This window comes from Carcharhinus amblyrhynchos, chromosome 5, assembly GCF_965287045.1.
Source record: "Carcharhinus amblyrhynchos chromosome 5, sCarAmb.v2.hapA, whole genome shotgun sequence".
Lineage (NCBI taxonomy): Eukaryota > Metazoa > Chordata > Chondrichthyes > Carcharhiniformes > Carcharhinidae > Carcharhinus > Carcharhinus amblyrhynchos.
In genome coordinates, this window is record NC_137328.1 from 21,171,105 (window position 1) to 21,197,196 (window position 26,092).

The following is a 26,092-nucleotide window of genomic DNA, read 5'->3' on the forward strand; positions in this document are numbered from 1 at the left end:
AAAATCTTCTTTTACCTATTTCATGAATGATAAGCTTGACAGCTCAGTATATGTCTCTTATTTATACTATACTGTTTTGTCACAAGTGCTTCTGACACTCTCAATTTGTGACAAAACTTCTCTCCGCTTTGAAGTCAATGTCAGCTCTGAGTTGTCGTGATGCAGGAAATGCATTCTACATAAAGTGAGCTCTCAGTATTACACCCAGTCTAAAATATAAATAAAAAAGCCTATTCCCAGAGGGTCACACAAACTGAAGTCTTTTCCAAAACATGTGAACACAAAGTTCACAGTCCTAATACTGCAATGCCAGAATAGGTAATTTGATCCATAGTTTTTCAACATGCATTAACTACATTATTACACTTAATATTACTGTATGATATTTTTAATTCTGATCCTTACACCAGAGGCAGAAACATGGAACAATAACACAGCTTGAAATTATTAGAAACAGTTAGCAGTAAATGCTCCAGTGCATTTTTGCATTCATATTATTCATATAAACCTACATGACCTTTACTTTTACAGCTCATTACATGCTTTGAAATCACAATTCATACAAATTTAATTCTGAGTGATCCACGATGATATCCATAAAACCAAAACAAGTGTAAAATAAATAGTTATTTTCTGGAAGAGTTTACAAAGGCACCTTAACAACAATACAATAAACATACTGTATTAGATATTCTAACTGCAATACCTCCTCTGTTGACTGAATGGGCTTTTCTATGCATATCATGTTATCTACATCAGTTTCCTTCTTGGCCTTCAGGTTTGAGCGGCAACATGTCATAGTGACGCTGATAGGCAAGTCTTTGAGAATACTGACAACTTCTTGGTGATTCTGACCTAGGAGAGGTATTCCATTCACCTAAAGAAAAATACGAATTCTTCAATCAGACATAATTAAAAACAGCATCTTTTACTTTCAGATTTTAACAGTACCTTGTGCACATTTCCTGAATAACGTGACACCCAAACTATTCATCCTGTTTCAGGGTTGATTTAGAATACTGAGTGACCTCTCAAATGAGATAGAAATCTATTCCCTCTTAATTCTCATCACCACTGATGCCAATAATCTAACTAATGAAGTTTACATGGCTGTGGCTAAAACTGGATTGCAGAAGTGTCTCAACACCTAGGGTCCATACATTCTTAAAAGTACTTGTGAGACTTACCGTAAATTTGATATTAGAGAAATGCTAATGCCTTTGATAAAATTCCTCCTACTCTTAAGTTTCTACAATATATGTTTACAGCTTTAAATGTAAATTTGATTGTTAAATTAAGATTTAAATTTCATTTAAAATTAAATCTCAACATGATTTGGAAATCAAAGTCAAGAGATTTGTACTGCTTGTTTCTATTTGATAGTGCTAAGCAACACTTTCCTTGCTCATCACCACATACAAGGGTTCACATTATCATTGAAATGCCAAACTTGAGGAAACTGCACATGAGAAGGAACAGCATAACTGGATAAAGGATCCTCCCTACCCAAAATACTATCTAACATTATACCTCAGGGGTATAAGTACTGTTATCTGCAACTGTGACTGGGAAATCCAAAAACTGCTCAGTGCCTGTCAAGGACATCCCCTCATGGTTATTCAGTTGTCATGACCAACATAGGAATCAATAGCAAAGATAGAAAAAGGAATGAGACTCGGTGAGGGAAACTGTTAGAGGGATTTAAAATGCCTTAGGACTAAAACAATAATAAAGACAATGGGTTAACTTAGGGTAAGAATCACAGACTGCCTTATACATATATTTTAGAGAGGCACTGCTTGCACAGAAACACATATAATCTGTTAGAAAATTCAAACACATATTTCTGAAAGTGTATTATTGAGAAAGCATACATCTTGACTAATGGCGCAGAGTTCAAAGGCATTATGGGAAATGGTCAAGTAAAGTGAACCACATTCTTTATAACAATACACTCGCAAGCTCTTACCGGCATAGGCTCTAGACCATCATCATGAATAAGAATATTCATTAGCCAAGGACAAAGCTAATAATCCCAGACAGTTTAAGGGACAGATAAAGCTTTAAACCAGACAAGAGGGTTGGGAGCAAGCAACAGGTAGCCATGGGAAAAGATAGTCACAAGTCATTTGTAACTACTGTTCCGTGCTGTCAGAGAATAAATATAATTGGCCAAGGTATATGACATTTATTAATCATGACTGACTTGCAGCAATGATGATTGTTCATTTCTGCCTAGATGAGCCAGTGGGTGTGTAAAATGACTTTTGGAAATTGTATTACATTGCCAATGTGATGTAACTTCAGAGGAATGCTGGAATGCCCAATGCTCATCTCCCAATGTATGTATCAATAAAGAATGTCTTTTACCAGGATACTGTTATTGCAAGTCTTCGTACTAGCTAGAGTTCAGCTCAATACTTAGCCTCTGAAAAAACCCTACAGAAATAGAATAACTAGGGTACAAATTAAAAATCAGTATCTCAATCAATTTGAATTACTACCTGAACCACACACAAATTGGTGAAGTTGTAGGCAGATTAGAGAATTAAACATATGGCTGGAAAAGGGGTGCAGAAAGTTCCACTCAGGGTACATAGTCACTAATCATTTGGAAAGATGGATCTGTTTCTTCGAACAGTCTTGTGGCGTATAGAGTAACTAGAGTGGTGATAAGAGTTTCAACTATTGAGGGAGAAAGGAGGGTTCAGGTTAGAAAATATAAATAAACCTAATAAGAAAAGTGAAGTGTATAGCAAAGTCATAATTTGGTCAAAATCAAACAGATTGGGCCATAACTTCCACCCAGCAGTGCAAAATAATGGCCTGCTGAAATTACAAGAGTTTAAAGTATATTGACTTGCTCTGGAAGTTGAAATCTCCAATAGCTGGAGCTACTTGGAGCTTGCAGCAAGAGAGACTCCAAAGGCCTAGCACAACATAACTCCAGTGAGCTCAGGGAGGCAGTGTCCTCATTTTTTAACTACATTGGCTGCCAGAAAGCAAGTTAAAGTGTCCAGTGAAAATGACAAGTCAGGGAGAAGGTATGTGGATGGGATTTGGTTGGATAAGAGGGGGGTATATTGTGGGGAATGTATTAGAAACATAGAACATTACAGCACAGTACAGGCCCTTCAGCCCTCAATGTTGTGCCGAGCTATGTCCAATCTCAAGATCAAGCTATCCCCTCCCTATAATTCTGGAGTGCTCCATGTGCCTATCCAATAACCGCTTGAAAGTTCCTAAAGTGTCCGACTCCACTATCACAGTAGGCAGTCTATTCCAGACCCCAACCACTCTCTGAGTAAAGAATCTATCTCCGACTTCCCTCCTATATCTCCCACCATGAACCTTATAGTTATGCTCCCTAGTAACAGCTACATCCACCCGAGGAAATAGTCTCTGCATATCCACCCTATCGATCCCTTTCATCATCTTATAAACCTCTATTAAGTCACCTCTCATCCTCCTCCGCTCCAAAGAGAAAAGCCCCAGCTCCCTCAACCGTCCTCATAAGACCTACCCTCCAAACCAGGCAGCATCCGGGTAAATCTCCTCCGCACTCTCTCCAATGCTTCCACATCCTTCTTATAGTGAGGTGAACAGAACTGAACACAATACTCCAAATGTGGTCTCACCAACGTCCGGTATAGTTGCAGCATAACCCACGGCTCTTAAATTCAAATCCCATGTTAATAAACGCTAACACACTATAAGCCTTCTTCACGGCTCTATCCACTTGAGTGGCAACCTCAAGATCTGTGGATATGAACCCCAAGATCTCTCTGTTCCTCCACATTCCTCAGAACTCTGCCGTTGACCCTGTAATCTGCATTCAAGTTTGTCCTACCAAAATGAATCACCTCACACTTATCAGCGTTAAACTCCATCTGCCACTTTTCGGCCCAGCTCTGCATCCTATCAATGTCTCTTTGCAGCCTGCAAGAGCCCTCCACCTCATCCACTACTCCACCAATCTTGGTGTCATCAGCAAATTTACTAACCCACCCTTCAGCCCCTTCTTCCAAGTCATTGTAGGGAGAGGGGGATTGTGTCGAATGTGGGGTGGGATAGGTCAGTTAAGAAGGGTTCAGATGGGAGAGGGGAAAGAGTCTAGCCCACAACTTTGAAGGGGAGAGGGAGTTCTTTGCAGCTGGAGGAGATGGGGAAATCCCATTGTGGGGAGAGTGGTGTTGGGGGGGGGAGGTGTTGGGAATGCCCTGCAGGGCAATTAGTCAGGGTGTGTGGAACATCCTTTTCAGAGCTTGCTATGGGTACTTAAAATAGTTATGAAGTTCAAAGTGGTTAAGTGGTTTCTGCTAACTCATTCAGATTAATTCTTAGTTACTCTGGCAGGAGCATCCAAAGTATGTAATTTAAATCTCTGTCAGATGGTTCCCAGCACTTTGCAATTGTCCAGGGGAAATTAGCATTTCTGGACTGTCATAGAACAAACCCTTACCTGGGAACTTCCTAATGGGATTTGCCAACACACCTTTGTGATACCTCCCCAAAATCCAACAGGGACTAATACCATCATTAGGGCATTAGCTACTGAGTTTATATCATAGGAAAATAATGGAAAGTTAAAATCAAAGGTGCTATACTTGAGTGTAAATAGCACAAATACAGATAAATGGGTTGAAACTAGCAGTCTTTATTGAGATGTGGATATAAGTTAGGATCTAACTGACATACTGGAAAAAGTTGAGGTAGCCTTGCTGATAAGGAAATTAGGCTACACGTAACAAAGATAGTACAATAGTTGTGAGGAACTCCACTCTTCATATAGACTGGACAAATCAAATTGGCAGAAGTAGCATGGAAGGAAAGTTAATAGAATGCATTTGAAACAATTTTCTAGGACAATATGTCAAGGAACCACCGGGGTAACGAGAAACAGGTGAAATTGGAGTGCAGAATAAGGAAATGAGAGAGATATTAAATAAATACTGAATGTCTGTTTTCACAGTAAAGACACAGAGAACATACTGGAAATTATGGAGAACCAAGGATCTAATGTGAGGAAGTTATAGCAATTATTAGTTAAGAAAGATACTAGAGGAATTAATATGACTAAAAACTGACAAATTTGGAACTGATCCTGAATATCGTAGGATATAAGAAATGGCTATAGATACAGTAGGTGCAATTATTTTGATTTTCTAGAATTCCTTACATTATAGAACATTCGTTATGAATTGCAAAGTAGCTAATTTAAATATACTCTCTAAAAAGAGAAAAAGAAAACTGGGAACCAGAGATCAGTTAACCTGACATCAATAGTAGGAATAATGTTTGAAACTACTTTTAAGGCTATAGTAACAGACAACTTGCAAAATTACAAAATGATCGGGCAGAGTCACCAGTTTTACGAAAGGAAAACGGCATTTAACAAAACAATTTTTTTTGAACATTTAACTAGAAGGGTAATGTGGGGGAAAACAGTGGGTGCAGTATATTTAAATTTTCAAAAGACATTCAATAAGCTGCCACTCAAGGATTGTTACACAAGATTAGGCCTCAAGGGACTGGGGAATGGTTAACAGACCAAAAACAGAAAATAGGAATAAACAGGTCAAGCTGGTTGTAACCAGTGGAGTACCATAAGGATTACTGATCGGGACCCCATTCACAATCTATATCAATAAATTAGGCAAGGGGACTGTGTTCAATACACTTCCTCTGATGATACAGAGGAAGAAGAAATAAAGCAACTGCAAAGGGATAGAGATCAGTTAAGTGATTGAGCAAGAAAGTGGCAGGTTAAGTTATATTTGGGGAAGTGTGATGTGGAAGGGAATTTTAAATCAGCTAATACTATGCACTGTTTTGGTCTCTTTACCTGAGGTAGGAAATGTCTAAAATTCTTAATAGGTTTGACAGGATAGATGCTGACATCCCTGAATTAAGGGTCACAGCATAAGGATAAAGGTTTGTTCATTTAGGATTGAGACGTGGAGAAATATTTTCATCTCAAGGGTTGCGAATCCTTAGAATTCATTATTCAATCATTTGTGGATATTCAGTTTGTGATATTATGCAAAGATTAAGATAATTATAGATTTAGGTCTATATAATAATAATGAGGGGCATAGATAAGGTAGATAGTCAACATCTTTTCCCAAAAAGGGGAATCTAAAACTACAGGACATAGGTTTAAGGTGATAGGGGAGAGATAAAAAAAGTGGGGCAATTTTTTCACACAAAGGCTGGTGAATGTCTGGAACAAGCTGCCAGAGGTAGTAGTAGAGGCAGATACAATTTTGTCTTTTAAAAAGCATCTAGACAGTTACATGGGTAAGATAGGTATTGAGGGATATGGGCCAAATGTGGGCAATTGAGAATAGCTTACTGGTAAAAACTGTGCAGCATGGACTAGTTGAGCCAAAGGGTCTGTTTCTGTATTGTAAACCTCTATGACACAAATAGATTTGGGCAAAAATGGAATTAAGGAATGTGAAAGAAAATAATATTGCATCCACTGTTTCCCCCCACAAGGTGGTGAAGAAGAGATGATGAACTTTCAGACACTTTCTAGAGGAAAGAGTTTGATAAATATTACATCCGTGCAAACAGGTTGTCTGAACAATGTAATTGGCCAAATTTAAACTTACCTCTAATAGCTCATCTCCACTATACAGTTTTCCATTACGTCCTACAGGTCCCTCAGGGAGGATGGAACGAATATAATGATGCCCAACTGTGGCTTCCAAACTTATGCCCAGGCCACTGCTTTCACTGAACTTTGTTACTTGAGTCACCTGAAAATAGAAGTATGGCACAACCTAACTGTAATCTATTAAGAATTTCCATGCCAAAAAATAACACTTGGATGTAGCTAGTGCCATACAAGTTGTAGTGTTAGAACATTGCGCAGCTAACTGTCTGTGCTATGCAACCAAATTGGTTGATGATCAGAATTTAGACATCTCTTCACTTCCCTAATGTCTAATATATATAATTTACTTTCATCCAAGTCTTATATTTCTAACCTTCCTATGAATTTTGAAATCTTTGAAAATTCCTTGTTCTTTTAAAGAATGCCTCTGATTACTAAATTCATCTATTGACGGTTTTGAAAATTCAGTTAACATAAGCCACATATGATCCCCAACAGCATGCATTTACAGAGTAAGATTAATGTACAGGAAAACATTGCAAGGTACTTGACAGGAATATGTATAAATAAAAGTTGATAACGAGCAGAGGTATTGGGGCAGATAACCAAAAGTGTAGTTAAAGAAGCTTTAAGAAGTATTTTAAAGGAGGAGAGGTTGAGCTTTGGAGAAACCGAGGAGGGAATTCCAGACCTCGGACACAGGCAGCTGAAGACATGACTGCAAACGATGGAATGATTAAAATATAAGGTGCACAAGTGGCCAGAGTTAGAGAAGCACAAAGACCTGGAAGGGTTTTAAGTCTGAAGGAGGTTAAAGAGATAGGGAAAGACAAGGCCACGGAAGGATCTGAAAAGGTCAAGAGTTTTAAAATCAAACTATTGCCAGGTAGGCAGATAACATAAGTCAACAGGCACAGGGATTCTGGGTCTACGGGATATGGCATGAGTTAGAATGCATACAACAGAATTTTGGATCAGTTTAAGTTTATGAAGGATGAAAGGCAAGAGGCCAGCCAGCAGAGTACTGGAATAACTGAACCCAGATATAGCAAAATACTAACAAGTGTTTCAGCAGCAGATGAGTTAAGGCACAGGTGGAGACAAACAATGCAACAGAGGTAACTGTCGGTGAAGAAGGAGGTATGTGATCAAAAGCTCATTTATAATCAAGTAGAACACACTAGACAGTAACCAGGGAGAGGACTGAGTTGGGGACTGAAGAATGGAAAATGTCATGGGGATCAAAAACAATGGGGGTGAAATTGGATTATTTCAGCAGCATGAAACAGGCTTATAGTGAATTGGCAAATGACTTTTCATTAAACCTGATCTTCTTTTCACTGTTGTGAAGTTGTTGTTTGTAAAATTATTTTAAAAAGCTGTAAAATGCTAAGAGTTGTAAAATTGCATGGTCTGTTTAAAAGGTAGTTTCTTTTTCTCTACTTAGAGTTTCAACAAAAAAGGAAAATGCAAGTGCATATCCAATACACACAGATTGAAACATTATATTGAGAGGCTAGGCAGCAGTGTTGCCATTCAGCAGGCTATTTTTGAAGTTTGCCCAATCAGTTTAAACGAGGCATTTGGATAATAGCAGCCTATTAGATTAGAATTTGTTATTTTGTAATCTGTAAACACTTTGCGGTCATCTGGACTTGAAACATCAGCTCTTTTCTCTCCTGAACCGATGAGATTTTCCAGCATTCTTTTGGTATCAGATTCCAGCATCTGCAGTAATTTGCTTTTAATCTGTAAACCAATCCTATTGAGGGAATGGTGCCAAGTCAGCAAGGGGCATAAGAGACCTGGGGGGGGGGGGGGGGGGGGAGAAGAGAGAGAGACAGAGAGAGAGAGAGAGAGAGAGAAGTGCAATGGCAAGCTGGAGGAGAGAAAAGGAAGGAAGGAGGGTGGGGACCGGAGGAAGGAGGGTGGGGACCAAATGCCTCAGCCTCTCAATCTGCATAACAGGTTTGAGGTTCTTGCTTCCAGTGTGGACGAGAACGAGGGCTGTGAGCTTGGTGAGCAAACTGCAGACAGTACAGTGATGCAGACACAGGACGTAGACAAAGAGAAGGTGAAAAGGAACGTAGTAGTAATTGGGGATAGAGTGGTTAAGGGTATTGACACTGTCCTTTGTCACAATGACAAAGTGCACAGAAGGGTGTGTTGTCTGCCTGGTGCTCGGGTCCAGGATGTCGTATCTGGGCTGCAGAGGAACCTGGAGTGGGAGGGTGAGAATCCGGTCGTTGTAGTACACGTGGGTGCCAACGACATAGGCAAAATGCAAACTGAGGATCTGGGGAGGGAGTATGAAAAGCTGGGAATGGAATTAAAAAGTAGAACCGACAAGGTGGTCATCTCTGGACTACTGCCTGAACCGAGTGCAGACGGGCTGCAGGGTTGATAAGATTAAGGAAGTGAATGGGTGGCTCAGGGATGGGTGTGGGAGGAATGGGTTTGAATTTATGGGGCATTGGCATCAGTATTGGGGTAGGTGGGACCTGTTCAGGTGGGATGGGGTTGGTCTGAACCGTGCTGGGACCAGAGTCCTGCCTAATCGTGTAAATAGGACTGTAGATAGGGCTTTAAACTAATTGGGGGGGAGGGTGCGAGGGTAGGTGACATTACGGGGTCTAAAGTTAAGGAGAGGGTACAGGTAAGGGAAGAGGCCAAGGATGTCCCAATAATAAAGGGAGTAGGGGGCGTGAGTATGGTTGGTGGCGTTCTGGCAAATAGGGTCCAGGTGAAGGCTGGGGTGAAGACACTTTATCTGAATGCACGAAGCATTCAGAATAAAGTGGATGAGCTGGTGGCGCAGATCAGCACAAATGGATACGATCTGGTGGCCATTACAGAGACGTGGCTGCAAGGTGACAGGGACTGGGAGCTGAATGTCTAGGGGTATCAAGCGTTTAGGAAGGATAGGCAGGAGGAAAAAGGGGGGGGCGCGTAGCTCTGCTGATTAAGGATAGCATCCGGGTGGTAGTAAGGGATGATATAGGAGCCAAAGAGCAAAAAGGGGAATCGTTGTGGGTGGAGATTAGGAACAGCAAAGGGAGGAAGACGCTGGTGGGTGTCATTTATAGGCCCCCGAATACTGATCTCGAGGTGGGGCAGGCTGTTAACGTGCAAATAAATGCGGCATGCAGGAATGGAACGGCGATAATTATGGGGGATTTCAATCTACATATTGATTGGTCAACCCATGTTGGACGCGGTAGGCTTGAAGAGTTGTTCTTGGAATGCTGCCGGGATAGTTTCCTTGAACAGTGTGTGTTGGAGCCGACGAGGGAGCGAGCGAGCTATCTTGGATCTGATGTTATGTAATGAGGCGAGTAGAATTAGGGACCTTGTGGCGAAGGATCCTCTTGGGAAGAGTCATCATCGTATGGTGGAGTTTCTGGTGCAGATGGAGGAGGAGAAATGGGTTCCCGGACATGTGTCCTTTGTTTGAACAGAGGGGAGTACGGTAGGATGAGAGAGGAATTGGCAAATGTTGATTGGGGGAGTACGTTGGAAGGTAGGTCTGCTGAGGAACAGTGGAGGATCTTTAAGGAGATCTTTCTTGGTGCTCAGCAGAAATTTATTCTGATGGTTAAAAAGGATAGTAGGAGGAGAGATAATCAGCCGTGGATAACGAAGGAGGTAAAGGAAAGTGTTAAATTAAAAGCGGATGCGTTTAGAGTAGCTAAGAGTAGTGGGCGAGAAGAGGATTGGGAGAGGTTTAAATGTCAACAAAGAATGACAAAGAAGTTGATAAAGAAGGGTAGGATAAACTATGAAGCTGGGCTAGCGCTTAATGTAAAAAAAGATAGCAAGAGTTTTTATAAATATATAAAAAGGAAGAGGCTGGCTAGGGTGAACATTGGACCCTTAGAGGATGAGAGGGGGGACTTAGTGGTAGGGGATGGGGAAATGGCTGAGGCCTTGAGTAACTTTTTTGTTTCGGTCTTCACGGAGGAGGACGTGAATAATTTGCCGGGTGTTAGCGATGGAAAGATGGTAGGAGTGGAGGGCCTGAATGACATTATTGTTACTAGAGAGGCGGTGCTCGACAGACTGGAGGGACTGACTGTGGACAAGTCCCCAGGACCGGATGGAATGCATCCAAGGGTTCTGAAAGAAATGACGGAGGAGATAGTGGATGCCTTGGTGATTATTTTCCAAACGTCGCTGGATTCCGGGGAAGTGCCGGAAGATTGGAAAACGGCTAATGTTACGCCGTTGTTTAAGAAGGGTGGCAGGCAAAAGGCAGGGAATTATAGGCCGGTTAGTTTAACGTCGGTTGTAGGTAAAATGTTAGAATCCGTGATCAAGGAGAAAATAGCGAGGCATCTTGAGGAGAATTGTTTGATAGAGCAGACGCAGCACGGTTTCGTTAAAGGGAAGTCGTGTCTGACGAATTTATTGGAGTTCTGTGAGGATGTGTCTAGGGCGGTGGATAGAGGAGAGCCGGTGGATGTGGTCTTTCTTGATTTTCAGAAGGCGTTTGACAAGGTGCCTCACAAGAGGTTATTACAGAAGGTCAGGGGGCATGGAGTTGGGGGTAGGGTGTTAGCATGGATAGAGGATTGGCTGTCAAATAGGAGGCAGAAAGTGGGGGTCAATGGGTGCTATTCGGATTGGCGGTTGGTGACTAGTGGAGTGCCCCAGGGGTCAGTGCTGGGGCCTCAGCTATTTACCATTTATATAGATGATCTGGAGGAGGGAACCGAGTGTAGGGTGTCGAAATTTGCTGATGACACCAAGATTGGTGGAACGGCAAATTGTGCGGAGGGTGTGGAGAGTCTGCAGAAGGATCTAGATAGGCTGGGCGAATGGGCCAGGAAATGGCAAATGGAATTTAATGTTGGCAAGTGCGAGGTGGTCCACTTTGGTAGGAATAATGGTAGGAAGGACTATTACTTACGGGGCGAAAAACTGCAGCAGGCGATGGTGCAGAGGGAACTCGGGGTCCTTGTGCATGAGTCGCAAAAACCCAGTTTGCAGGTGCAGCAGGTGGTCAGGAAGGCAAATGGGATGCTGGCCTTCATAGCGAGGGGGATTGAATATGAAAGTAGGGAGGTCTTGCTGCAGCTGTATAGGGCACTGGTGAGGCCGCAGCTGGAGTAATGTGTGCAGTTTTGGTCGCCGCACTTACGCAAGGATATTTTGGCCTTGGAGGGAGTGCAGAGGAGGTTTACTAGGCTGATACCGGAGTTGAGGGGGTTGAACTGTGAGGAGAGGCTGAATAAACTAGGCTTGTATTCGTTAGAGTTTAGAAGAATGAGGGGAGATCTCATTGAGACATATAAGATGATGAAGGGATGGCTAGGATAGAGGTGGAGAGGCTCTTCCTGCTCAGAAAGGACAGTAGGACTAGAGGGCACAGCCTCAAGATAAAGGGGGGCCGGTTTAGAACGGAGTTGAGGAGGAACTTCTTCTCTGGAATTCTCTGCCCGTTGAGGTGGTGGAGGCTGCCTCGCTAAATATTTTTAAGACACGGGTTGATAGGTTTTGATAGGCAAGGGGATTAAGGGTTATGGGGAGAGGGCGGGAATGTGGAACTGAGACACGACAGATCAGCCAAGATCTTGCTGAATGGTGGGGCAGGCTCGAGGGGCTAGATGGCCTACTCGTGCTCCTATTTCTTATGTTCTTATGTAAAAGAACATGCCAAATGACAGCTTTGTTCAGCTCTCAGAGAGAGTGAGAAACTGGCTGGCTCTCATAGAACATAAGAAATAGAAGCAGGAGTAGGCCATCTAGCTCTTCGAGCCTGCCCCGCCATTCAATAAGATCATGGCTGATCTGTCGTGGCACAGTTCCACATTCCCGCCCTCTCCCCATAACCCTTAATCCCCTTGCCTATCAAAAACCTATCAACCCGTGTCTTAAATATATTTAGCGAGGCAGCCTCCACCACTTCAACGGGCAGAGAATTCCAGAGATTCATCACCCTTTGAGTGAAGAAGTTCCTCCTCAACTCCGTTCTAAACCGCCCCCCCTTTATCTTGACGCTGTGCCCTCTAGTCCTACTGTCCTTTCTGAGCGGGAAGAGCCTCTGCACCTCTATCCTATCCATCCCATTCATCATCTTATACGTCTCAATGAGATCTCCCCTCATTCTTCTAAACTCGAGCAAGTACAAGCCTAGTTTATTCAGCCTCTCCTCATAGTTGAACCCCCTCAACTCCGGTATCAACCTAGTAAACCTCCTCTGCACTCCCTCCAAGGCCAAAATATCCTTGCATAAGTGCGGCAACCAAAACTGCACACAGTACTCCCGCTGCGGCCTCACCAGTGCCCTGTACAGTTGCAGCAAGACCTCCCTACTTTTATATTCAATCCCCCTCGCTATGAAGGCCAGCATCCCATTCGCCTTCCTGACCACCTGCTGCACCTGCAGGCTGGGTTTTTGCGACTCATGCACAAGGACCCCGAGGCCCCTCTGCACCGTTCCATGCTGCAGTTTTTCGCCACATAGCTGCATTTAGGTCTTTAAAGAAAGCCTCATCTTGATAGTGAAGATAGCATAAGAAGTCAGAGATTTCAGAAGGAAGAAAGAAGACAGAAGATTCCGGAAGATAACAAACCTATTTGTATTTTGAGTGTGACTAAAAATTCTATTTTTATTTGTTAATAAGTGGGATTGTATTTATCTAAAAAGTTTATTTATTTATTTGTCACAAGTGAGGCTTACATTAACACTGTAATGAAGTTACTGTGAAATTCCCCTAGTCGCCATAGTTCAGCTGGTTCGGGTACACCTAATCAGCACATCTTTCAGAATGCGGGAGGAAACCAGAGCACTCGGAGGAAACCCACACAGATATGGGGAGAATGTGCAAACTCCTCACAGAGTGACCCAAACTGGGAATCGAACCCAGGTCCTGTGAAACAGCATTCTATTAGAATAGTATTTTATTTGGTCTGTTGATAGTTTAGTTAACCTGTTCACTGTTAGATAGATAAATAAAGTGTTACTTGTTGATTTTACAGAGTGTGTCTCAGGTAGTTATTTTGATTTAACCACTAAAACTTGCTGAAGAGCAAGAGCCATTTCTCACACACTTTTTAAACAGATTATAAAGGGAGGTACTCCTCAGTGGTGAAATGTTAGTTCTCAGAGAGGGGATCAACATCCCCTTTATGGGACCACATAAACATCACAGAACACACTTGTTCCTTCATCTCACTTAGTTTGAAATTAAAATCTTTGGCAATATTTTCTCAAACCAATGGAAAATAAAAACTGGTATAGTGAAAAACCAGTTTGCTATGAACCTGTTTCATGTCACTGATGTCAAACAATTTCATGCCCAAAGTTAATCAAAGTTAAAGTTATTGTGCACATATAAAAAGTTTATGTGAAAAAAAGTTTGAGATAGTTTGACAGTATTACATCAGTTTATTGTATCCAGGAACTAACTAACAAATAACACATTTACATACCACAATTTCATAGTTAGCTCCAAGAATCTCCTGCCATTTAACACAAAGACTTTCCTCTTCTGATGAGCTGAGCTGAAATCCTGGAATGATGGAGGATTAACAAAACAAATAATGCTTATTTCACTTATGCTTCAGATTGACACAATTATTAAAGAGAAACCTTCAGAGGAACACAGGATCCGGAGTAAGCCATGCACCCTGTTGAGGCTGATCACCACCATTCAAGCAGATCATGGTTGATCATCTACATCAATGCTATTTTCTCCCAAGATCCCTTGATGTCAGAATCTATTACTATCTGTCTTGAACATGCGCAATTATTGGGCTTCTATAGGTTTCTGGTATAGAGAATTCCAAATATTCACCACTCCAAGAGTGAAGAAATTCCTCCTCGTCCCAATCTTAAATGGTCTACCCCTTATTCTGAAACTGCAGGGGCAATTCTCCCAACCCGTCATGCTAATTTTCTAGCGCAGCTGAGTGGGAGAATCTCACGGCCAGGCATGCGTGGGATCCATGCATGTGTTCCCACTGTGTCTGCATCTCCCAGTGCCAGATTTCTAGTGACATCAGATCCACACTGGAAACTGGCAGGAAGACCAGGTAAGTAATTTTAACCTTTTTCTAATATAAGCTTAAATGTAATTAGCAGCCCGGGACTGAATTCTCCAGGGCTGCTAGCATCTCCCCTTGCCCCCTACTGCCATAGTGTTTCACTCTAACTGCAAATTACACTAGCGTCTCACCTTCTGGGAGCTGGGAGGAAAGAGGGGGAGGGCAATTGGACCCCCTAGGAGATCAGGTGGAAGCATCAGAGAGAGGTTAGAATCCTCTGTACATTGCTCTCCTAAAACATATTGATGAAATAAAACATCTTTAATAGCATACTATCTTTTGCAAGTCTTTGTGTTTGCTGTGATTGGCTGAATACAAGACTGGATACCCAGGCAAATTCCTCTTATAGCGAGTCTTAACTTCATGGATTTGCTTGGAAAGCCAAGGACCCCCTTTGCAGAGATATAGGAACTCTTTGGATCTGGTCCTAGGACATCTTGGGTAAGTCAGATACCACTTTGTAGAGGCCAGATGCCCTCTGGAGGAGGTATGTTACCCTTGGAAACTGTTAAAAGTAGGCATGGAAATGCAGAAAGAATTGTATAAATCCATTAACTGTCAAGCTCATTTTGACAGCATATGTCAAAATCAACTGTCAAAAGTGTCAAGAGAACCTGCCAAAAGTGTCATGAGGAATTGTCAAAACCATCTGCAAAAATGAGTTGCTTTGAAGCTGACAAGGCATTTAAAAGTCCTGCCTTTAAATCTGGAAAAAATGTCTGGAGTTTTGAAAACATCTTTGCTTTCTATTTCATTGTTTGTCGACATAAACCTTAGAACTTCCCATAAGGCGTTACTGATGGATGACTCATTTCACAACCATCAACTGTCACAGTAGAGTGGCCTGTCACTACACAGCTTGACGGACAGCTTCGTGAGTTACAGATTCTTTGAAGTACCAGCACAAATTCCAAAACTTGTTATTACAATGGAATGTGCACTTGACTGAATTATTTAATGTTATAAGGCTGCATGTAGTGGAAGAAATGCAAATGTAGTAACTTTTTTTTAATGAATGAGATATTTTTTCAATATAATTTAAAAATGCAATAGATCATTTGAACTTTATTTAATTAACTTAATTTTGTTTCATCTCTATATGGGTGCTGAGGTCTGCCCATTGTAGATACTGGGTGAATTGGCATGGTTGGTGTAATGACAAAAGAGCGGTGGGTAGGGTGGGAAATGGGTTGGCATGGAACAAGTATGGGAATTGTTTGAGGGGTGGATGGATGTTTCATATTTTACTTTTTTTAAAAAATAATTTGGAGACAGTACCAGAGCCCGGAGATAGGCCTCCCACCTTGCGTACCTTGCCACCTGGCAGCCTCCTTAGTCTTCCGATTTCTAATGTAGCATTCCCTCACCCTTGCAACCAGAGGAAATCCTGTGGTGTAGTGTGTAGCATCCTGCCTCTGAACCAGAAGCTCCATGTTCGGATCCCAGCCCAGAAAATGATAATCAAGGAAGGTGCATACATAATGCATACATAACATGGTCCAAAGGTTAAGTGTGTCAATCTGTAAGTTCTTCCAACATGCTAATAGCTCATGGTAAGAGTGGGAGAGACACCTAGTCAGCCAGACATGATGTGGAGTGGTGGCCCTGAAGCCATAAGCACCTGGCAAGACAAGCACCCTGTTCTGAGATTACCTGTAAAGACTCGCATTCCAACTATTATCTTGTAAATTGAGTTTGTGTCTTTATATACCCTGTTTCTGAACACAAGTCCTCACTCACCTGAAGAAGGAGCTTGAGGCTCCGAAAGCTAGTGCTGCCAAATAAACTTGTTGGACTTTAACCTAGTGTTGTGAGACTTCTTACTGCGCTTACCCCAGTCCAATGCCGGCATCGCCATATCCTGAGAATTACTAGCAGTGGAAACAGGTGCAGGAAGAGAATGGGAATGGAATCGCCCCCGACCTCAATGCTGCTCCTAACATGCTTTCCTGCATGCTTCTTGAACCAGGGTTGATCCTTTAGTCTAATGATCATGGCAGAGTGATAGATGCTGGGACATGAAACTGTAGATTATAGTTAAATACAATTCTGCTGCTACTGATGGCCCTTAATGCCAAATGAATGCCCAGTTTTGAAGTGTTAGAATCTGTTCAGAATCTGTTCAATTAGGAAGACGGTAGTGTCACAAACCATGATTGACAGTGTCATATATATGATGGTCATTCCTAACCACTTTGTCATGGACTGGTATATGTGACAGGTAGTTTGTCGAGAACCAGTCTAGTAAGTATGTTTTCCACTCTTGCTGGTCACCTCTCTATCTGCCGCAGGCTCAATTTGGCAGATATGTCCTTCAGGACTCTGCCAACTAGATTAGTAATGGTGCTCGTGAGCTATTCTTTATGTTGATCATTGAAGTCTCTGACTCAGATTATGTCCTCTGCCCTTGAACCTCCACTGCTCCTTCAAAATGGAGTTTAAAATGGAGGAGTACTGATTCATTAGCTGAGAAAGGGTCGTAATCAACTGGAGACATGACCTCTGTGCAAAAGGCAAGGCTGAACATTTGCAACTGCATTCAACCAGAAGTGCTTCCATCGGAGCTGCCTCCTGAGGTCCTCAGAATCACAGATGCCAGTTTTCAGCCTATTTAGTTCACTCCATATATCAAATCAAGAAACGATGAGAAGTGTTGGATGCAGCAATGCCTAGACAACACCTGGCAGCAATACTGAAGACCTGTGCTCCAGAACAAGGCAAGCTGTTCCACTACAGCTGCAACATTCGCATTTACCTGACAATGTGGAAGACTGCCCAGGTTATATCCTGTCCAAAAAGACAGGGCAAATACAATAAGATCAATTACTAGCCCATGAATCATATCACCACTGAAATTCTCATCATCTCTGCGGCATTTTGGTTACCACTGCTCCTCACAAGGTTATGAACCCAGGTTCAAATCTAACCTTGGGTGACTATGGAGTCTGAACATCCCTCTATCTGCACTGGTTTCCTTGACAGTACAAAGATGTGCAGATTAGGTGAACTGGCTATGCTAAATTATCCCTTAGTGTCCCAAAATATGTAGGTTAGGGGGACATGAGGTTGCAGGTGGTAGACCTGGGAAAGATGCTCTGTTGGAGAGTTGGTGTAGACTTGATGGGCCGAATGGCTTCCATTGGTACTATAGGGATTCTGTGATCTTGGGGTTTACCACTGACCAAAAACTGAACTGAAACATCCATGTAAATGTTATGGCTACAAGACAAAGTCACAGGCTGGGATTTCTGTAGTGAGTAACTCACCTCCTGATTTGTCAATACAATGGCCTTTGATTTGGACAGTAAGAAGTCTCACAACACCAGGTTAAAGTCCAACTAGTTTATTTGATAGTAAACCCACAAGCTTCCAGAAATGCTGTTCCTTCGTCAGGTGTGTGGAAAGTTCTGAGCAGAGAAGGGCATATAAAGGCACACACAGTTTACAGAATACTGATTAGATTGTAAGTCTTTACAGCTATTCAAGTCTTAAAGGTGCAGACAATGTAAGTGGAGATAGCACTAGGCATAGGTTAAAGAGATGTGTATTGTCTCCAGGCAGGACAGTAAATGAGATGTTGCAAGCTCAGGCAAGTCATGGGGGTTACAGATAGTGCGACATGAACCCAAGATCGCAGTTGATCAGTTATTTTTCAATAATCTAAAATACTTGTCCACGTGACATTGCAACCTCTGACCTAAACGCAGTACAAGCAGTAAAGAAGTTAAAATACAGATACCATAGGCATACAGACACAAAGGAAAAACAGAGGTGGAGTGGTCAAGCATGCCAAGTCACAGAGATGAATTCTTGAGCAGTTTGGAAGTAGACTCCTGCCGTTGTTTCATTCAATTGCAAGTGACTGGTTGCCCAGAACCAGCCATACAATGCAGAGGTAAAGGTGATTCTGGAAGATCCACACACCCCACCTGACTGGAGCTGAGAGTTGAGAAGGTTCCAGCAAGAAGTGCATCATACAAGAAAAACTACTTAGGCAAATCCTGTTTATGCGAAAGTCAATGCCTGTGGAGAATCAATTAAATTCCTGAAGGAAAGGGACTGGAATTCTGATTGGAAAAATTATGTGGCTGATGTAGGGGACCGTACAGGGGGAATGGACTGAATTTCAGTGATTGTCTCTTCGTATCTGCTAATCCATGTGTAATTTATATTTCTTACTGTCTGTGAATTGCCTGTTAATTTATGATTAACTTACTTTGACTCTGACTTGTGTTGAAGTGAAAGACACAAAAAAGTGAAATTTGGGAGCGCTGTTTGTAAATTTGTCACTTATAGATTCCAAAGGGATTGTAATATCAAAGGTGTCCACCATTTCTTGAGTACAGGTCAGACATATGGTGAATTACTTGCCACTTGCCTGTTCTTAAAGACCCTCAAAAAGTTCTATACCATCCTGGATAAGAAGCCTGTTTGATTGGCATCCAACCACCACTTGAAATATGCACTCTTTTGTCCACCAGAGCACAGTGACAGCAATGTGTACCATTTACAGGACGTCTCAACAAAATATCCTGGCAAAATCTTTTCCACAAGATACTCCAAAAAATCATGTGATCAGAGGATTCCAGGTTATTGGGAACAGACCACTTTAGACCCAAGATAACACTACAATAAGTGGTCACATAGTTAAGTGGTCCAAAATTTCCAAGTTAACTGAGTGGCACCAAGAAAGTGGTTAAGTTAAATGCCAGGCATTGGAGATACAATAGAAGTTGTAGATAGAGTCAGCAACCTTGGGGTTACTATTGACCAGAAACTGAACTGGACTCATCATATAAACACAGTAACCAAAAGAGCAGGTCAGAGGCTTGAAAACTGTGGCAAGTAACTGAACTCCTGACTCTTCAAAGTCTTTCCACCATCTGCAAGATACAAGTCAGAAGTGTAATGGAATACTCCTCACTTGCCTGGATGGGTGCAGCTCCAGCAACACTCAAGAAGCTTGACACCATCCAGGACTAAGCAGCCTGCTTGATTGGCACCACATTTACAAGTATCCACTCCCTCCACCACTGATGCTAGTAGCAATATTATCTACAAGATGCACTGCAGTGATACACCAAAAATCCTTAGACAGCAGCTTCCAAACCCACAACCACTTCTATCTAGAAGAACAACGGCAGCAGATAAATAAGAACACAACTATCTGCAAGTTCCCTTCCAAGTCACTCACCATTTTGACTTGGAAACATATTGCCATTCCACAAAATTCTGGAATTTCCTCCCGAATGACATTGTGGGTCAACCCACAGCACATGGACTGCAGCGATCCAAGGCGTCAGCTCACAACCGCCTTCTCAAGGGCAAGTAGGGATGAGCAATAAATGCTAGCCAGCCAGTGACACCCATGTCCCACAAATAAATTTTTAAAAATCAAAGATTGGGAAATCATGCACAGTTGGCATCTATTAAGTGCTCATATATAGGGTTGAGCAGGGTCCTTAGGCTTGTAGTCAGGAGCAGGAAAAGGACATCATGGTTCTTGAGCTTGCAGTTCGTGATCAAGAAAGGAAAGCAAAGCCATTAGGCTTGTTTCTGGAAATTGAGAAGGGTAATCTAAAATCTTGGTATGCAATTAGAAGAGCTTGCAGTAAGGATTTGATGAAAGTGGAATCATTGGCCTTTCAGCTGGGAGTGGAGAAGGAAGATTGGGGTCTTTGGAACTGCTGTCAGGCATCAGGAAGGGAAACTAGGGTTGTTGGACTTGCAGTCATGACTCAGGAAGGTGTGATTACCAGCAAGATGGATTAAAGTTCCTGGTGCTTGGCGTCTAGAGGGAGGGAGATCTGGATGGGACGTGCTATAAGTCAAATATTGTGGATTGCAGCTCTGAGAACTCATTGTGATGAGTATACATGTATATTTTTGAACTTGTTTTTAGAGTTTGTCTCCCTGAATGCAACAAGTGCTGGCTTAAGGTGATACACCTAACAGGGTGCTAATTGGACAGGGTCTAATTTTGGACCTGTTTAGATTCGACTTGATTTATACATGTGACAATAATAAATCAAATCAAATCAAAACAGGGTCCAAAATTGTTGAGAAGGCCTGAAAGAGGTTTTAGCCCTTTTATTTTCATATACAAATAGTTTTGCACCTACTTTTCACTGGATAAAACTTGCCTTTTTTGTCTCCCTTCCCAATATGGTTGGTAGTGTACTTTTACCTCAGGGGCAATGCAGGACAATATCTCCCCATTGTGTTTGTGTACAGCATTCAAGGCAAGGGACAAGTTTCTCTCCCTTTCCACTTCTCTCTCAACCCTTCCCACTTTGGGTACAAGGCAGCAGAAAATTGAAAATCCGAACACATTTAGTTTGAAAAACCTAGCTAAAGAAGTAAGAATACATTAGTAGAAATAGTAGGATGCATTTTCCATCATTTGTTACGAAGGCATGTTATATACTTTTTTTCCCCGAGCTGTTAACTGTTTTGTCATGTATTTCAGGTAAAATAAACCAGGTGTAGGTTTAAAGCTCTTCTTGTTGTGTTAAGGGTTTGCCTTCTATAAAAGAGAGGCTGTACCTGCCATATTTTAGTTGCTGGCATACACTGAGAGGGTTTTTCAGCTACAATTCCCAAGTCATTCAATATTTAGAACTAAAAATCTGACTGTAAGACTCTACTTCCAAAGGACAGCAGATTCAAATAGATTTAGTGATGCAAAATTTAGAGAAAATCTTACATAAAGACCTGAAAATAGTGATATTTGCTTTTAAAAACACTTTTTACTAGGACAATATTTACCTGCTACTGTGAACTTGGCCTCACTTTCCACGTCAATTTCTTGCTCATTAGTGGGGGCAGCATTTGAATTCCTGTTTCCCAGTCCTGGTGATTTTTCAGTCATTGCTGAGGTTGCTACAGCGATCATAAACATGAAAGTAAACAATGGGTGCAATTCTCCCAAAAAAATTCTAAGCGTCCAATTCGTGTGAAAACTAGAGTAAATCACACTGTTTTTTTCAGTAAGACTTCAAAGAAGAACTGCTCAGTGCACTAGCATGATTCACTCCAGAATTCAGAGGGCAGGGCCTATTTCCACCAGGGAGGCTGGCAGCACAGCATTGAGCGGGCCACTGCGCATGTGCCATTCTGTCAATGTGATCAGTGCCTGCACAGTGGCCCCTTGTTTGCTGGCCTCCCTATTGCTGACCCCGCAATGCTGTAAAACCGCTTCAATCACTTCAGTTGGATTATGATAAACATCAGTGTAATAAAACATAACAGCATTTTTAAGCACTTTTCAAATACAACGTAAAACATGAACTGAAGCATTAGTAAATTAAATACACGATGCATGCAGGGACCACCAATGTACCTGATGCCGGTTTGTCATCTATTGTGAGGTTGTCTCCACCATTCTCAGGTTTTATTTCATCTTTACCCTCAGGCTGTGTCAAAGATTCTGGTTTGAGTCCTCTCCTCATTAAAATAAGACCCACAATTTGGCCTGTATGGCGCAACATTTCCACTGCTTGCTGGTTAGTAAAACCTTGAATATTTGTTCCATCCACCTGAAAAGGAAACACATTCGGACTACATTGCCCAAATTAGGATTAAATAGAAGACCATTGTGAAATGGTAGTCTTCCAAAAGAGGACGGCTTAGCTAGCTGCCGTGACAGGCAAAGAAATTCTGCTTTCTGATTTATAGGTTTTCAAATTGTAACATAATTATGGGTCAATATTGTAATAACATCAGCTTTCATGACATCAAGACTGCTTTGTTAAAAATACCCATATGTTAAGTTTTCAGAACAGGTTAAAGGATAGGCAATTTTTGGACACGAAAAGAACAACATTTAAATATATTGGAGGGGGGGGAATCTCCCACACTTTGCACTGCAGAAACCACCAGCGTGGGGTTGGCAGGGGGGACCAGGTCAGTCTGGGACAGATTGAGGATGACCCTGGGATGGTAATACTAGTAGGACATGGGACGGGGACAGAGGAGAAGTCGGTCAGCAGTGCCGAAGTTGTGGGACTGGCCAGCAATCGGGAGGCTGTCAGTTCAGAGCCAATGCACATGCCTGCTGCTTTCAGCCTACCAGGCCAGAATAGGCCCCACCCCCAGAAATCTAATAATATTCACACTGGTGGTCTCTGCAGTGCAGAGTGTGGGAGATTCTAGTCTGAAAAAAAACATCGTGAACTACTCCTGTTTTCCTGCAAATTCAACGCTTAAGAATTTTTTGGGTAGAATTTTGCCCATTATGTTCTTCCCTTGGATGGTAAGCATTAGGTAAAGGAACTACGTGACCATTTTTCCACTATTATATTTCCTGCAGTGTATCTAAAGGAAGGCAGAAATTTTTTTCCCTATAGAAGAGGTTATTCAGGATTATACGTACAGCTATTATCTGGTCACCAACATGTATTCTTCCATCCTGTTCAACTGCACTTCCTTGAGTGATGCTTTTCACAAAGATACCAGAAGGCTCTGCAAGTATGAACACATCCATACAAATCTCAAAAAATTCATACTTAGATAACAGTGACTGTTAATTAGCAGCTCATTTGGCATAAGATCCAATTCAGATCATAATAGTATCACTTTACTGTGTAGTTCAGCCCAATGTAAAGATGAAAAAATATAATTTCAATATCACCAATGAGATTTTAATAAAATGTAAATACTAAGATAATAAAACACCAACTTGTCATGCAAAACCAACTCCTTTACTTACAATAAAACATAAACTGGCTAGTTTCTGATTTTAATAATGCTTTCAGAAGCAGATGATTTTCTTTTTACCAGAACACTAAACAGCATTAAAGAAAATAATATGTCACAAATGAAGTGAACAAAAAAGACCAGTGGTTATTCATAAATCTGTTTCCATGTTCATTTCTCTTTTGTTGGACACAAGGTTACTTCATAAGGAAACTCATGCTAAGGCAACACAAGTTTTTATTTGTTTGACACTACTAAATCTGCCTCCCTCAAATTATTACTTAATGGAGAAAAATATGACCCAATGATAAAGTGTCATGTAAATAACTTTCAAACTTTCATCTAGCAAGGTAACTGTAAAGCTCTGGAATGAAAGCAGAAAATATTTATCCAAAAGAACACTTGCTCATTTTATTTCAAGTTTTCAGGAACTGAGATATTTTGCTTTGAGCAAAGTTTAGGAATGTCATAAAAATATTTCAAGAAATACATAATTCACAGCCCCTACCTTTCCCTCACCATCCATGGATATATTCTGTCTAACCCATAGGACAGAACTAACATGTAACAGCACATGAATATACAGTCAGAAGAGATTGGCATTGGGGCCCCTTAGTATTGACTCTGATCTTATGCACCTGATAAATAGAAGCAGGGACACTTCCTGCTGATGAACGCTGAATGTCCCCTCTCAACTGATGAATCAGTATTCATCTACACTGAACATCACTTGGGAGGCAGCAGTGAAGGTAAAAAGAGCGCAGAATGTACTCTTGGTGGGCGCTTCTACATTCATCATCAACAGTGGCTCTTCAGCACCATAAAGACTGAACTGTCCGAGTCCTTAAGGATAATTTGCCAGACTGGACATATCTACACTGAACATCACTTGGGAGGCAGCAGTGAAGGTAAAAAGAGCGCAGAATGTACTCTTGGTGGGCGCTTCTACATTCATCATCAACAGTGGCTCTTCAGCACCATAAAGACTGAACTGTCCGAGTCCTTAAGGATAATTTGCCAGACTGGACATATGACGAAGAAGGAGGAAAATCTTGACCTTTCCCTTACCAATCCAGCTGACTATGATAGAATTTTATGTTATGTTTGAAAGTATTGAGGAAGTTCAATCTGAAGTCAAAGTGTTCAAGTTAAATAAAAGAAATTATGAAGGCATGGGGGACAAATTGGCTGAGGTGGATTGGAAACAGTCATACCTTTTAAATGTATGTTTCCAATCCACCTCATAATTTCCTATGCACCTATGCAGAGTCATACCTTTTAATGTATGTGCATAGGCAATCGATAGTCTTCAAGTAACTATTATATACTATATAGCATCTATACATCAGGTGCAAAAGCTCAATAAAGCAACCATGGCTGGCGAAGGGAGTTAGAGGTTAAATAAGATCAAAAGAAGAGGCTTATAAAGTTGCCAGAAATAACAGTAAACCAAAGGATTAGAATATAGAAAAGCTAAGTCAAGAAATTGATAAAGAAAGAGAAAATAGAATAAGAATGCAATCTAGCAAAATGTAAAAACTGACTTTAAAAGCTTCCATAGGTACGTATAAAGAGTTTGGTTAAGAAAATGTGAATCCATGGCAGGCAGAGTCGGAATAATTTATTATGCAGAATCAAGAAATGGCAGAAAAGTTAAGTGATTACTTTGTGTCTGTTTTCACGAAGGAAGATACAGGAAATCCCCCAGATGCAAAGGACTAGGGAGAATGCATAGTTGAAGGAAATTAGCATAAAGAAGGAGGTTGTATTGGAGAAATTAATGGGACTGAAAGTTGATAAATCCCCTAGACCTGATATTAAGCATCCTAGAGTGTTGAAAGAGGATGCAACAGAGATAGTGGATGCATTGGTGATCATCTTCCAAAATTCCTGAAGTTTGGAAGGTAGCAAATATCACCCTATTATTTAAGGAAGGGAGAGAGAACACAGGGAACTACAGACCTGTTAGCCTTATATCAGTAATAGGGAAAATGCTGGAATGTATTATAAAGCATGTGGTGAATAGACACTTGGACAATCATGATCTAATTAGGCATAATCAGCATGAATTTACAAATGGAAAATCATGTTTGATGAATTTGTTGGGAGTTTTTTGAAGATGTCACTAACAAGATTGATAAAAAAGAGTTGATGGGCATAATAAACTTGGAGTATCAGGAGGCTTTTGCTGAAGGACCCCATACGAGGTTAATTAGCAAAATAAAAACACATGGGTTAGGAGGCAACATACTATTATGGGTTGAGGATTGGCCAACAAGCAGAGAACAGAGAATGACCCATTTATTTTCATTCTCACATCGGCAAGCTATGGCTAGTGCAGTAACGCAAGGATCAGCACATGAGCCTCAGTTAGTCACAACATAAATCAATGATTTGATTTGGGTACTAAATATAATATCTTCAAGTTTGCAGATGATACAAAGCAAGGCAGGAATGTGTGTCGTGAGGAAGATGTAAAACAGCTACAAGAGGATTTAAACAAGTATAGTGGGTGGGCAAGAACATGTCAGAAGGAATATAATGTGGAAAAATGTGAGCTAATCCATTTTGGTAGAAGGAACAGATATGGAAAGCATTTAATAAATGGTAAGAAAATGTGGATATACAAGAACTTGGGTGTCAAGAAATGAAAAAATGTGGATGTGCAAGGACTTGGGTATCCTTGTCCATAAGTCACTTAAGACTAACAAACAGATGAAATAG

The 26,092-nt window shown here is 41.3% G+C and overlaps 1 protein-coding gene across 12 annotated transcripts in view; it reads right to left on the minus strand.

Annotated features, from left to right (window-relative positions):
• Positions 1-26,092, minus strand: part of mpdz (multiple PDZ domain crumbs cell polarity complex component) — a 266,727-nt gene that overhangs the window by 164,154 nt on the left and 76,481 nt on the right. For all 12 annotated transcript variants that reach the window (XM_080188518.1, XM_080188525.1, XM_080188521.1 and 9 more), the window contains exons 10-15: positions 23,046-23,134; positions 22,014-22,209; positions 21,440-21,553; positions 14,057-14,136; positions 6,618-6,764; positions 707-877 (exon numbers count right to left, since the gene is read on the minus strand). In XM_080188518.1, coding sequence (XP_080044644.1) covers positions 707-877; positions 6,618-6,764; positions 14,057-14,136; positions 21,440-21,553; positions 22,014-22,209; positions 23,046-23,134 — 797 coding nt within the window. The remainder of the gene's footprint in view (positions 1-706; positions 878-6,617; positions 6,765-14,056; positions 14,137-21,439; positions 21,554-22,013; positions 22,210-23,045; positions 23,135-26,092) is intronic.